Here is a 13,212-nt window from a genome sequence, read left to right as displayed (position 1 = left end):
GTATGAGTTTGAAAAGCTAAAAAAAAAAATGAAGAATTATTGATGCAAAATTGATGTTAGTTTCACACCTACTAAAATCAAAGAGAGAATATGAAATTTGGTATGTTGCAATAAGCATTATTTACTATTTTCACCTCTGATATGAGGAGGGTTTCTGCGTTTTCAAATTCTTTGGGAAAAGTTAGTTCCGCGGCATCTTCCTCCTGTGGCACCTCGTGGTAGGTCGCCATCTTTATTCTGGAATAGAATTTTCGCTTTGCATAAATACGATAAACATAAGATAATCAGGTGAAATCTGGAAAGACTTTCAAGAAAAAAGAAATAAAATAATCATCTTGGATCTTAAATCAAATATTAAAGTCAAAAAAAAAACCCTTTGTCCAAGGTTCCCTGTTAATTTTCACAAATTAAGAGTATCACAGAGTTTACTATAATAATAAGGACGACATAAGTTCAGCATAATTAAGAACAAAATAGAACAATACAATATGGATAATGCGCGGTTAAATAATATATTGTTAGTTGGTTTAGGTTTGAGACCAAAGGCTTCGTTCTACTGGGCCGGGATTTTAGGCAACCCAAACTCATCCACCTGAAAATTAAAAGATAAAACTGGTGAAATTCGGACAAAATCGAAATAAATCGACGAAAACATGCACACGTTAAATGAAATATAAAAGATGAAAAAAAGTGAAATGAAAAATGTGCAGATTAGAAATTTGACACTTACCTCAATTCCGTCCTTGTTGGTTGCAACTGAATCAGCCCCAGGTTCACGGCCAGGCACAGCAGGGGCACTGATAGCGTCGTCTAAACAGTTTATATTCAATTGGTAGATTTTTATGATATTTTTAGTTCTACAGGAATTCTTTTAGTATTGAGCAATTCATTGAAAATAGATTTTAAAAAATTCTAAAAGGCCTACTACTCAAAAGCGTAGGTAACGAGAGAAAATATTGCTAAATAAACGTAAATCTTGGACCAAAATCAACTACAAATAAAAAATTTGACTAATTCAGAAATTTGCTTTCGTGAAACTCTAATAAATATTTATGAAAATATTAGAGAATTTCTTAATAGTTTTTTAGACTTCTATAATACTTTTGGCATATTTCATGTGTCTAAATGTTGGTTTGGATATTATGGGTGTACAATGGAATATGTATGAACAGATTTTCTACCTAAATATGATGCGTCGTCATCAAGAGCTATTTCATCCCCGAGAGCATCTAGCTCAGCCTCTAGTTCATCCTCGTCTACATCAGGCATACCGTAGGATCTAGATACAGAATAATTGCTGCACAAGAATATCAAACAAGGTTTATATTTTCTCCAAATCAATTTCTTTAATTTCTTTAAAATAATTGTGTACCTTGTATTAAGGAATATTTACTTATTAATAGGAGAAAATGAAATGCTCATCTGTGAAAAACAAATGCCTATTTTTGTAAAATATATTTAACTAACCGGCCCAAAGCTTCCTGTACATCATTAGCCTCTTCCAACATATCCGCTAGGTCATCCTGAAATAGAAGTGCAAAAATTTAATTTTGTTCTTTCCCCATTACAGGAGTATATTTCTTTAAGAATTAAACCCCTCTCCCCTCATTTCTCATTTATTTCCCTCCCCTTCATGATATTTTCCCCCATAACATTTTTGTTTATACCCTTGTATATCATTCTGTAAAATGTTATTTTCTGAGCTCGGAATCTCTAAGTAAGCGACTACCAGATTTCAGCAACCAAGTTAAGGTTGACAGTTGACATAATATATTTCTTCAAGATATAAAAACCAATATCTTCCTTATCGTTACCCAGATAGTTATTAAAGGTACTGTTGTGAATTGGGCAAGCAACTTTTTAAACGGCAATGCAAACAAAATTTCGTCAACAGTCCCTTTACTTCCCCCCCTCCCTCCCGTCCCAACCAGAGTAAAAGTGTAATCTATACCTGAAGGTCTTCTATTTGATCAATATTCACATTTTTAAATTCTTTTTTCATCTCCTAAACCACAGGAACAAAACATACTTTATTTTCATGAAAAACTATTTAATAAACCATTCCTAAAGTTCTGAATGATAAAAAAATGCATAATATAAATGCACGCATTTAATAATTTGAAGCATTGACTATTTCTTTCAAATATTATTGGTTCAAAGATATGCAGTTTTTATTTTCTAGAAAATCCCGCCCCCCCCCCCCCGCTAAAATCATAAAACTTTTCAGGGGTGGTGGAAAATCTGTTATTTTTATTATTAGTATAAAATCTCGAAAAAAGGTAAATCAAAGCTATTGTGTAACTTGAAATACAAAATGCAAATCCTTTAATTAGATCTCCGATTTTAACAAAACTTGCTAGATATATTTTTTACATGTTTCTTTCCTTGACGCCCAGTTTCATTGCGCTCACTGTCGTCTTCGTGTCCTACACAAAAATACAACCAATCAATAAAATAATAAAATGTTATCAAAAATTAAGATTTTTTTTAAAAAATCTACCTTTAACATCTGCGTTGAGTAGTTGACCTGCTCCATGTTGAAAGATTGGTTTCGTAGATTATCCGCCTAAATCAAATCAAATAAAAAATGCGGGGATTTGCAAACAGCTTCAAAGTTTTAGAATAGAATGTCAAGTCCTTAACGAACATGGACTTTCAAAAATAATAATTAAAACTTGTCAATAAAATTATCAAAATTAGCAAAATTTTAATTTAACGATCTACAGAGATAAAGCTAAAATTGTTACTAGAAAAAGCCCAGTCTTGTAATCTTACCTGTGATTCATACTGTTTCTTCTGTTTTAGAACTCTCAATGCTTTTTGTTTGACAGCGTTCTTACCCGGACCTTCTCTCATCTTACTCATTTGATCCTGTAAAATCATTATTGATGGATCACATTGAAAACAGTTAATTAGTTTTGAAACAAGCTTTTTAACTAGAATTACCTTTTACTATCGAATCGATTCATAACTTTTTAGAATTTTAAGATAAATTTCTTTTTGTTTATATCGTCTAAGATATTTTTGTTGAAGCACAATTTCTCTCTTTGGTTAAACTTTAAGTTTTCTCTTCAAATAAAGTTTATCATTTTAAATTGATTGATCAATTTTAATGTTTAATTGATCACGATCAGTTTAGATGTTTTTGATCAGTTCTTTTGTTTAATTGGTCATTTTATTATGTTAAATTGGTCAGTTCTGAACTTCTTATATTAAATTGATCAGTTTTTAACTTCTTATGTTAAATTAATCAGTTCTTAACTTCTTATGTTAAATTGATCAGTTCTTAACTTCTTATGTTAAATTGGTCAGTTCTTAACTTTTATGTTAAATTTATCAGTTTTAATGAAAAATTCCTCCATTTTATGTCAAATTGATCGTTATTTCCTCGAATATAACTAACCTTGTATTTCCTTAGCTCAGCATCTAAGCGTGCAATTTTCTTATCTATAGATTCTGCTCTGGAGTCCACATTTGCAACACAGTCCCTTTAAATTCAATAGGATTATATTGCGAGGAGTGCAAATTTTTAAAATTATTTTCTATTACTCAATTGGGTACATTTTCGGGGAGAAAAAATAGGCAAATGTGAAAATTCACTTTAAGTGAAAACGCATATTCAGGGGGAAGCAATATTAAAACAAACGATTCTGAGCTGGGAACTTTAGAGTGGTAAATATCGGGATTAATGCTTGATCCACTCTTTTTCTTAATCTCCAGATTAAATATTGCTTGTTCTCCTCATGAATTCAATCTCCAGATTAATTAACAGATCGGGATTAAGGATATCACATCACAACAGTGTGTCATACATAAAATATACATCTATCTATCTATCTATTATGACGCGTCTGCAACCTCTAAGGGCTACAAAAACCCACCCCTCAGACATATCTCGTTTGTTTACAAATGTATTCGGTTAGAATCGGCTGTTACATACATCGCAGTCATAAGCTCTCACTGGTTAGGCTAATCTGTCCTATAGTAGTCCCGGCACGACATGCTACATTTCCACGAATGGTTTTTTATTGCCATCTAACGGCCACTTGTAGAGTAAAATCACCATTCATGGGTTAATTTTAAAAGTTTTAAAGAATATTACTTTTAACATAAAATTTTTCAGTCTATTTTTGAAGGTTATGTATTTCGTATCCAAAGGATCCTTAAATATCCCTGAATACAGAGCTCTGTTTATTGGTCGTATACTCCAGTTCTACACAATGAAACCTGCTGTGGAAAATATCGCATATTTCAGCCTTTAATAGATCTCTCCTATCTCTAATCGCAGCTTTATATAAACAGAAATGAATTGACTCACCCTAGGTTGGGAGGGGGTACTTTAGGTGCTGCTTTTCCAAACAATCTGTTCATGCTTTTCTGAAATATTTGAATTTAATATTATCTGATTTTAATAAATAAAATTTACCTTATTCTTCTATTTCACGCAAACAACAAAATTAGTTCGCTTCGCATTTTACGAATAATCAGGTTAATGAGGAGTTAGAGAAGGTTTGTTTAGATATTAAAACATAGAAACCCCATTAAAAACAAGTTAATTGGGAAATTTTACTTCAAATCCATTTTTTCCATGAGAAGCTCGATTTTTCCATTGTCCCCAGATCAAAGACAAATATTTAAAGCTTGAATTCAACTGAATGCCGGATCAATATTTTGGATCTTTGTTTTAGCATCCAGAGATGGAATTTAAAGAATTTGAGCCGCGGTTTAAATCCGCCAAAACCCGGTTAAAATTAAGCGCCAGTTTGAATCTTGAAACATTTGATACAATTTTAAGCGGAACCAACCATATTAAAACCGTGACTTAAATTTAAACCGCCGCTCAAATTCTTTAAATTCGGCCACTGATTAGTATCCGGAGTCCTTATAAGTAAAAAGTTGTTATAAGCATACTAACATCTTTTCTGAGAATCAAGCTTTTTGTACTAATAAAAAATTGCTTTGGGACTATTTCAGCCTAAAATGACACAACAAGCCATGTCTTAATATTTAAACAATCCTTTTAATAAATGCATGACAAAAATACAATATTGCACATTATCACAGAAAAATAGAGATGGAATTTGAATCAAGAGGTGAAACTAAGGGTGAGCTAAATTCGTCAAATTATAAACGGATTATCTTAATCCGACTCCTGAAAGTGAAACATACGGTAAGTTTCCGTTATTTCATAAATTCTAAGTTCAGATAAATTCTATTAAACTTAACATATAATATATATTTATAAAATAAGATTTAATAGAGCAGATAAATATATTAGCAGGGAACTAGGATTTATTAATGGAAGGATAGAATGTAAAGTTCCTTGTAATCTGTAGATAATTGTCTGGTTTGTGTGGAGAGTAAGAGGAGTAGGTGTAGTTACCACTACTGTAGGGAATACATGGTTCTATCTGAGTACCCTGTCAAACAAATCAATTTATCAGGTGACCAGCCATTCTACCAACCAACCATTCTACCAACCAACCAACCAACCAACCAACCAACCAACCAGCCATTCTACCAACCAGCCATTCTACCAACCAACCAACCAACCAACCAACCACCCAACCACCCAACCACCCAACCACAAATTGAATTGTTCCCTCGTGCCACTCGTTAAAGCTTGTGATTGAAATATATCTAGCTGAGGTCTGTAAAGCAGCTCGCCACGCAATCTCGTAATACAAACCATTTCTTCGTAACCTTAAAATTAGCCATCTCAGAAAATCTTTTGAAAAATCCTTTGAAACATTTTAACTGCTAAATTGACAATTATGCATGAAGCCGGATTTAAAGAATTTAAATTCGGCCTCTGAATACCGTTTTTTGACTGTTTGAGCCAAGTCTTAAATTTGAGATGCGGCTTAAATTCGTTAAATTTGGCCTCAGATTTCTCAATTATGATTAAAAGGAATGTCTACATAACTTAAAGACTGGTAACCAATGCTTAGGATCCATTCAATTTTGATGCGGATCCGGATCCGCACTTGGATCCGGATCCAGATCCAGGTCATTTCTTTAAGATTTACTGATTTTTTTTAACAAAAATAATTTTCAAATTGTTTGATTTTTTTTCGCTTATTTTATCCTAAAACTTGATAAACCATTCAGAAATGAGGAAATTTTTATAATCTCTCTTTTTTCAAAAGTTCAGATTTGGGGTTTAGGAGAAAAAAAGATTTTTTTTTGCAGTTTTTGGTTGATATTTTACACCTTGGATCCGGTTCCGTGGATCCGCATATTTTTGGTGGTTTTTCCATTAAGGTGAATAACGGCCTTCTTGCTTCTTGACGAGTAATTTTACCTCGTATTCCTACTGTTCCAGGGTCTAACCCTAGTATCTAGGTATCCAGGTCCAACACTTGGCAGGAATATCAGGGAGTTCTTCATGGCGTAATCTAATCATAATCAACACTTACAATCGTTACAATGCTTTGGATCCAAACCCGGATCATGATCATGAATATTTACAGTTTTTATTATAGTAAATTAAGTTTTTCAACTTTTATTCGTCTTTTTTCGCTTAATTTTATGCTGAAACTTGATGTAACAGATAGACAGTTCTTAATAATCCCTTAATTTTTAGCAGTTGAGATTTGTGCTTTGAATCCATGACTGGCCGCTAGGCGGTACCAATGTGTGATCTACAGATTTACAACATAAAAGTGCTGTCCTCTAATCGAATTAATAAATTATAAAATGACCTGCCAATCCTTTCCAGTTCTTCCAGGTTGATCCGTAGGTAAAACCGTTGGATGCAAAGTAGGTGTAGAAGCCATCAAAACTAGATTTCTTGATATCGTACCGATGCTTCATCTCAACTGATAACAATCAAATGTTCAAGGCAGTTGCTTAAAGGAGTTACGCGCTTGCCGCATTGAATTACAAGAAAGAGAGATTGGTTTATACTTCAGGGTTAGGTTAGGTCAAGAAATATATATATCAGGAACCGCCATATTTGATGCGTCAAATCTGTGTACTGCAGTGGGAGGAGATCAAAACAAAGAATTCAGCTGCAAAGCATCATTTTTGAGGAAAAATGGCCTAAGGGGTGGAATAAGAATATATTGCTATTGTATTTTCCATATTGACCAGAAAGCCAAAAATCATAAGTATTCGCTCTAACTTGATATATTAACTTGTTTTTGTTGGACTGTAATATCACATCAGAGCTTTATTACTTTCCCTTCAACTTGTGTGGGGGCACTGGGTTTGTTTACATTCCTCCCACAGAGCACAGTACACAATTTGCGTATATATGAGTTGGGCGTTTCTGTATATAGTCCCTTGGGTTAGGTCAAGACACTTTCTGGGCAGAGCGCTGCGGCTAAGACAGCCAAGGGGGGGCGAATGCTGCGGCTAGGACAGGCTAGGGGACCGAGCACCGCGGATAAAACAGACTTTCTCTCTGTCTTGTAAGCCTTTGAGCTTCTCCCAATTTTTAAGCCGCGGAAAAAAATATCATTTTTGTCTCTCTAAATAGAAAAATTGGAAAGGAGGTTGCAGAAATCAAGAATAAAGATGAGGTGGAAGGGGGGGGGAGTAATACTCAATAAAGAAATTTTTCTATCATAGAATATTCACACTAACAAAAGAAGATGCATTTTATATTTTAAATCAATAGCTTAAAAACTAGGAGGTTTGTGGGTATCTTCAATTTGAAGGGAGGGGGAAGGGTGTTTTTCTTAAAATTATATACCCCTAGGTAGAAGGCTTCAGCTTTAAAACACGAGGGTGGGGGGGGGGGCGAAAATAAAATAAAATTGCTGTCAATCCTTCAATCTTGAGAAACAAATCGGAAAAAAACCATTTAAGCCAATCCAATAATTTATATATTACCTAGAAGAGCAATAAAAATTCCATCCAGCTCCGTTTCCCTGGAAAAAAATTAAAATTTATTAACGTAATAGCCACAACATTTTGGCATTATGAATTATGAAAACGGATCCGGCCGGATTAAAAAAATATTCGAATCCAGGTAGTCGGATCTCAGGGGTAAAATAGTAACCAAAATAGAAGGAAACAACGTTTCGCTTCTATAGCACAATCTAAAATGTAAAACCTCCTGATAGACAAAAATTATCAACTCTAGACAAAACAAATATTTTGGAAATTTCTTTTAGAAAAAGAAATGGCTTAAACTTGAATAAAAATTAATAAGCTAGATCCGGATTTTTTTTATCACGTGACTAATCCGGATCCGTATAAAATGAAATAAATAAGCACTGGGTTTATGTTTACCTAACTGTAAGGTCTCCTTTCCTAGAGAACAGTCTGGACCACTCACTGCTAGATATCTAGAAAATATTCTAATAAATATTCTAGAAAATATTCTAGAAAATATAACAAAAAAGTTGAAAGGGACAATCAACGTACTTTTAACTGACCCGCAATTTAATAAGTAAAAGTTAAAGCCATGTATCCGATAACAAAGATGTAGATATATACAGTTTTCTATTAAAAATAGGGTAAATTCTGCCAATTTACTTTCTTGTCTCTGCTACGTATATTTGCATATTACTTAGATAAACTTAAATTAAAAATCATCAATTTTTAGATAAAAACGCAAGGATATTCCTATTACTTTTTGCTCAGACAGAGATTTAAAATAAACCATGAATATCGCATGTTACTATTTACGCAGAGAGCCACTTAAACATTATAAATCATATTAAACATGGGGCTTGTGTTTTTTTTCACAAAATAATGCTAAATTTCTGTCAAAAATAATAATGCATCTGACATTTTAAAATAAAAGCATGACGCCATCTTTCCACTTTTAAATTAAAACTCGACTACAATTAACAGTACACCCTATGCAAACCCCAAGGAAATATATTTTGAAGAAAAAGCTAAATGAAATGAAATGAAATGAAATGAAATGAAATGAAATGAAATGAAATGAAATCAAATCAAATGAAATGAAATGAAATGAAATCAAATGAAATGAAATGAAATTAAATGAAATCAAATCAAATCAAATCATCCCAGCAGCTAACCAAATTTGAGTCATGCCTCCATTTTGAGGACGGGTTGTTTACAACTGTTTGATTAAAACTGTTTGTTTACTACTGTTCGATTAAAACTGTTTGTTTAAAACTGTCTGTTTGAAACTGTTTGTTTAAAACTGTTTGTTGAAAACTGTTTGTTTACAACTGTTTGTTTACAACTGTTTGTTTATAACTGTTTGTTTATAACTGTTTGTTTATAACCGTTTGTTTATAACCGTTTGTTTAAAACTGTTTGCTTAGAACTGTTTGATTACAACTGTTTGTTTACAACTGTTTTTTTCTAAACTTTTTTTTTAAAACTGATGTTTTACAACTGTTTGTTTACAACTGTTTATTTACAACTGTTTGTTTACAACTGTTTGTTTACAACTGTTTGATTACAAGTGTTTGTTTTAAACTGTTTGATTACAACTGTTTGTTTAAAACTGTTTGATTACAACTGTTTTCTAGACAACAGTTAGTAAAAACTTTTTTTAAATTGTTTTTTACAATGTTTTCACAACAGTTTTTTACAAACTTTTGTTTAAAAACCTGTTTGTCTAAAATTGTTTAATGAAGTTAGTATTGGTTGGATTTTTATAGTTTGCTTCGAAATATTATTAAATACTGTTGAGTTCCCTGATAGTGTAGTACGCGGGATGAATGCTGTATGTATCATAAACGTATTGCAAATTTTTACGCAAATTTTCTGCACTGCGCTCCTTATATGGCTCTACGTGCAAACATACCTGGATATTATCGACTGAAAATCATAATCATACATCACATGTCAAATTATTGTTATTTACTTTTTATTTTGAAATCTGTCATGTTTTCAATTATAATTTTTCCATCATACTTTTTCGTAATATCAAAAACTAGCAGATCTACGATGTCATAAAGCCGTACTAGTGTAAGTTATGTTGCATAAAATTGACCTTCAACTTCTGTCTTAAACCAAGCTTAAACGGAGACAAGTTTTGTATAAATTTTTTTTTTATAAGATAATATTTTTTAGAATAATAGTTAAAAAGAGTAATCACCTTTAAATTGTATTTCTGTGCTATGCGGAGCAAGGTTGGTATTAGCTCGTCAGATTTTGGCCCATTTTCATCCGATAGACCTAACATACAAATGTATAGATGAAAGACCTAACATACAAATATATAGATAAAAGACCTAACATACAAATATATAGATAAAAGACCTAACATACAAATATATAGATAAAAGACCTAACATACAAATGATGAAAGACCTAACATACAAATATGTAGAAAAAGACCTAACATACAAATATATAGATCAAAGACCTAACATACAAATATATTTATGACCCAACAATTGCGATTTCTCTGTAGAAGTGACTTGCGGATTAATTCTTCAAAAATAATGAAGGAAATTGTTAGTATTAAATACTTTTCTATTTAGAAAAACGACAATATCTTTAAATTTTTGTTAAGATATAGCTTCAAAGGCACCGTTGTGATTTAAGCATACATCAAAATGTGCTTCAATTTTTATCATTTGAGGTTTAAACCCTATAAAACATTGTTAATATGGTTAATTTCTTTCTATTTGTTAATTCTACATTGATAAATGTATCATAGGATTATAATAATAATGCAGAAACGCTCAAATCACTTTGGATTGCCTAATAATCTCACAAAAACTTTTGAGTCCAACGCCTTTTTTCAGTCCTAATTACAAAACAATAAATGAAATTTTCTAAAAAGAAGGGCTCGACAGGGATTTCTAAAAATCTACATGCTAGGTTTAGACATGGTGTCCTTTCAGAATCTGAACAACCTCAGGTGTCTCAGTTTCTAAAACCTACTTCATAGATGAGGTGATAGATAATCCAACCAGGAGGAAACCAGGATACAGATATTATTCAAATATTGCAGCGTTTCGGATCCGGATCCGGTCGGATCCGTATCATTTGGTCGGATCCGGATCCGTATCAGGAATCGTTGATATGGATCCGGGTAGCGCCAAAAACTAACCAAAACCATGGAATAAATAAATCAAAATGGTTCGTAAATGTATTATTTATATGACGAAAATTTTTCAAAATTATCTTTAATAATTTAATGTTTACATTTATATAATAGTAATGACGACATTTTTAACTTTATGATTACTCGGAATATATAATAAATATAGTTTATAAATTACAACCTTGCATAACATTTAATAGAGAAAATCCGATTCACAGAATCAAAAGTTACCTCGGATCCGGATCCGTATCAGAGTCAGGATCCGGATCCATCATCACGCATGCGGATCCGCATCAAAATGATACGGATCCGAAACACTGATCTATTGGATATTTAATTCAACCTGGGGGATAATATTGGATATATAAACTAACCTGGAGGATACCAGGATACAGATATTACTCCAATATTTGCATCACTGATCCATTTAAAATGTTGTTCAATGACAGTCTCATTCCTTAACATTTTTAATATGATAAGTTACAAAATATAAAATAGAAAGATCAAAAAGGGAAATAAATCAAAAACATGTTTTATTACTCCCATTTTAACGACAAGAGGGAAAATTGGTTTTAAAAGATTTGGGAAAAAATTGCATGTTTTTAATTTTTTCTTTCTACAAAATCGTTCTACAGAATAAAATTCAAAATATATTGGTCCTGACTAATGACAAATTAATTTTTTTTATTTCTTTAATTTTATATTTGAGAATATAAAGCCCTGCACTCTGCAGTACCTGGAGCTATATGGACCAAGTGAAGGGTAGAAGTTAGCTCCAATATCTTCTGGAGGTTGATGGTCTCCAGTAGGATATACTTTCTTGTCAGACGTATCCCAGTTCTCTGAAATATAGATTAAGTCAGGGATGCAAACCGATTAAAATCTCGTTCGGTTCAACCATAGTTGTATGCTGAACTTAAATTGCTCTGGAAAAAATATTATATAGGTTTTTTTAAAAAAAAAAATGTATTTGGATCAAAATACTCGTTAAGTACAGTACCAGTAGCAGTGAAAAATATGCCAGGTTGAATAAGTCCAAAAGAGTATTTTGTTCGTTTATAACCCCCCCCCCCAAAAAAAAAAAAAATACTTAACAATAAAAGTTGATATTTTAAATAAAATAAAATATAAAAAAATCATCTTACCTAAATACCTATGATTCCAATGCACCCATTCTCCATCTACGGCAGGTGTACCGTACCAACCATAGTAGAATATATGTACATTAGTGTTCAACCTGATTGTACAATTTAAATAACCCCGTTTTTTTCAGGTAAAAAATATTTATTAGATGAATATGTTCAATAATTAATTTAAAATTATAAATTATGTACAAATCGTGGAATTCCCAGACCAGTGGGGGAGGGGGTATTTTTAGAAATCTACAAAGTATGAGGTTAATTTGATTTGTTGCCTAGTGTTTGTAGGATGACTCGGACCCTCGTAAGGAGGTGCTAGATCAGATTCTAATTGTTTAATTTCCTGTACTCCTCCATCACCACCCCCATTCCCTCCTCCTTCACCCCCTCCTCCCTCCAACCTCTTGCGTCCACTAGAGACAAAACTTAATTTTAAACCTATGTTTTAAGCACTACTTAGATAACTGGGATAAGATTTAAGTAATAACAAGACATGAACAACGTCTGCGTTGCTCAGCGACTTTTTGCTATTTTTCAAATCTCTCGAATTTAAAGAAGTAACAAAATTGTACGTTCCGAACTTTACTGACTTCTCCAACTAAAATATTTTAACAAATTTGGTGGGCAAATGTTGTTCAGATGTCGTCTTTCTAATAATAAATCGGAATACTTTGGTTATTAAAAGTTTACCCAAACAACAAGTTTACCCCCCCCCCCCCACATCCGTACTCATGCGAAAAAGGTAGAATCCTCCTCATGCGCGTTAAAGGTTCCGGAATAAGTTTAACAAATGTTACAGACTGAAGCGAAAATTCTATAATTTATATAATAAAACATGTTGAATGAAATATCATAGGAAAATGCCCCAAAATACGAAAATATGTTTGTGAATAAAAGTGACATTATTTATTTAATATGTTGGTTTACCTGTCCGTGAAAAGAAATGAAAGCAGAAAAAAGAACAAGATTCCCAATAAAAAGAACAGACTGCGTTTAGCATATTTAATACCGCGCCTGCTAAACATATTTCCCTCATTTTAACCTGACTCCCATTTTTCTAGAAGGTACACTTCTTTTATTATA

At 32.4% G+C, this 13,212-nt stretch overlaps 3 protein-coding genes across 3 annotated transcripts in view; all 3 read right to left on the bottom strand.

Annotated features, from left to right (window-relative positions):
• Positions 1 to 10,353, bottom strand: part of LOC111704336 (DNA-directed RNA polymerase II subunit RPB4-like) — a 12,181-nt gene extending 1,828 nt beyond the window's left edge. The window contains exons 1-2 of the mRNA XM_023476561.1: positions 10,342 to 10,353; positions 135 to 235 (exon numbers count right to left, since the gene is read on the bottom strand). Coding sequence (XP_023332329.1) covers positions 135 to 230 — 96 coding nt within the window. The 5' untranslated portion in view covers positions 231 to 235; positions 10,342 to 10,353. The remainder of the gene's footprint in view (positions 1 to 134; positions 236 to 10,341) is intronic.
• Positions 236 to 4,768, bottom strand: LOC111704335 (charged multivesicular body protein 5). Its single transcript, XM_023476560.1, has 10 exons — positions 4,319 to 4,768; positions 3,404 to 3,488; positions 2,776 to 2,871; positions 2,501 to 2,566; positions 2,385 to 2,426; positions 1,952 to 2,005; positions 1,468 to 1,523; positions 1,182 to 1,279; positions 731 to 810; positions 236 to 592 (listed from the first exon to the last, which is right to left on the bottom strand). Exons 1-10 carry the CDS (start codon positions 4,369 to 4,371, stop codon positions 554 to 556), a joined length of 669 nt encoding a protein of 222 aa, XP_023332328.1. The 5' UTR covers positions 4,372 to 4,768; the 3' UTR covers positions 236 to 553.
• Positions 5,261 to 13,212, bottom strand: LOC111704340 (glycoprotein endo-alpha-1,2-mannosidase). The gene is made up of 14 exons (XM_023476566.1): positions 13,057 to 13,212; positions 12,405 to 12,542; positions 12,136 to 12,227; positions 11,727 to 11,832; positions 11,365 to 11,447; positions 10,034 to 10,113; positions 9,619 to 9,739; positions 8,641 to 8,651; positions 8,242 to 8,297; positions 7,840 to 7,877; positions 6,705 to 6,821; positions 6,305 to 6,398; positions 5,604 to 5,703; positions 5,261 to 5,420 (listed from the first exon to the last, which is right to left on the bottom strand). The coding sequence occupies exons 1-14, from the start codon at positions 13,152 to 13,154 to the stop codon at positions 5,286 to 5,288; spliced, it is 1,269 nt and encodes a 422-aa protein (XP_023332334.1). The 5' UTR covers positions 13,155 to 13,212; the 3' UTR covers positions 5,261 to 5,285.

The sequence above is a fragment of the Eurytemora carolleeae genome, unplaced genomic scaffold (genome assembly GCF_000591075.1).
Source record: "Eurytemora carolleeae unplaced genomic scaffold, Eaff_2.0 scaffold480, whole genome shotgun sequence".
NCBI lineage: Eukaryota > Metazoa > Arthropoda > Copepoda > Calanoida > Temoridae > Eurytemora > Eurytemora carolleeae.
This window is presented reverse-complemented; position numbering and strand designations above follow the sequence as displayed.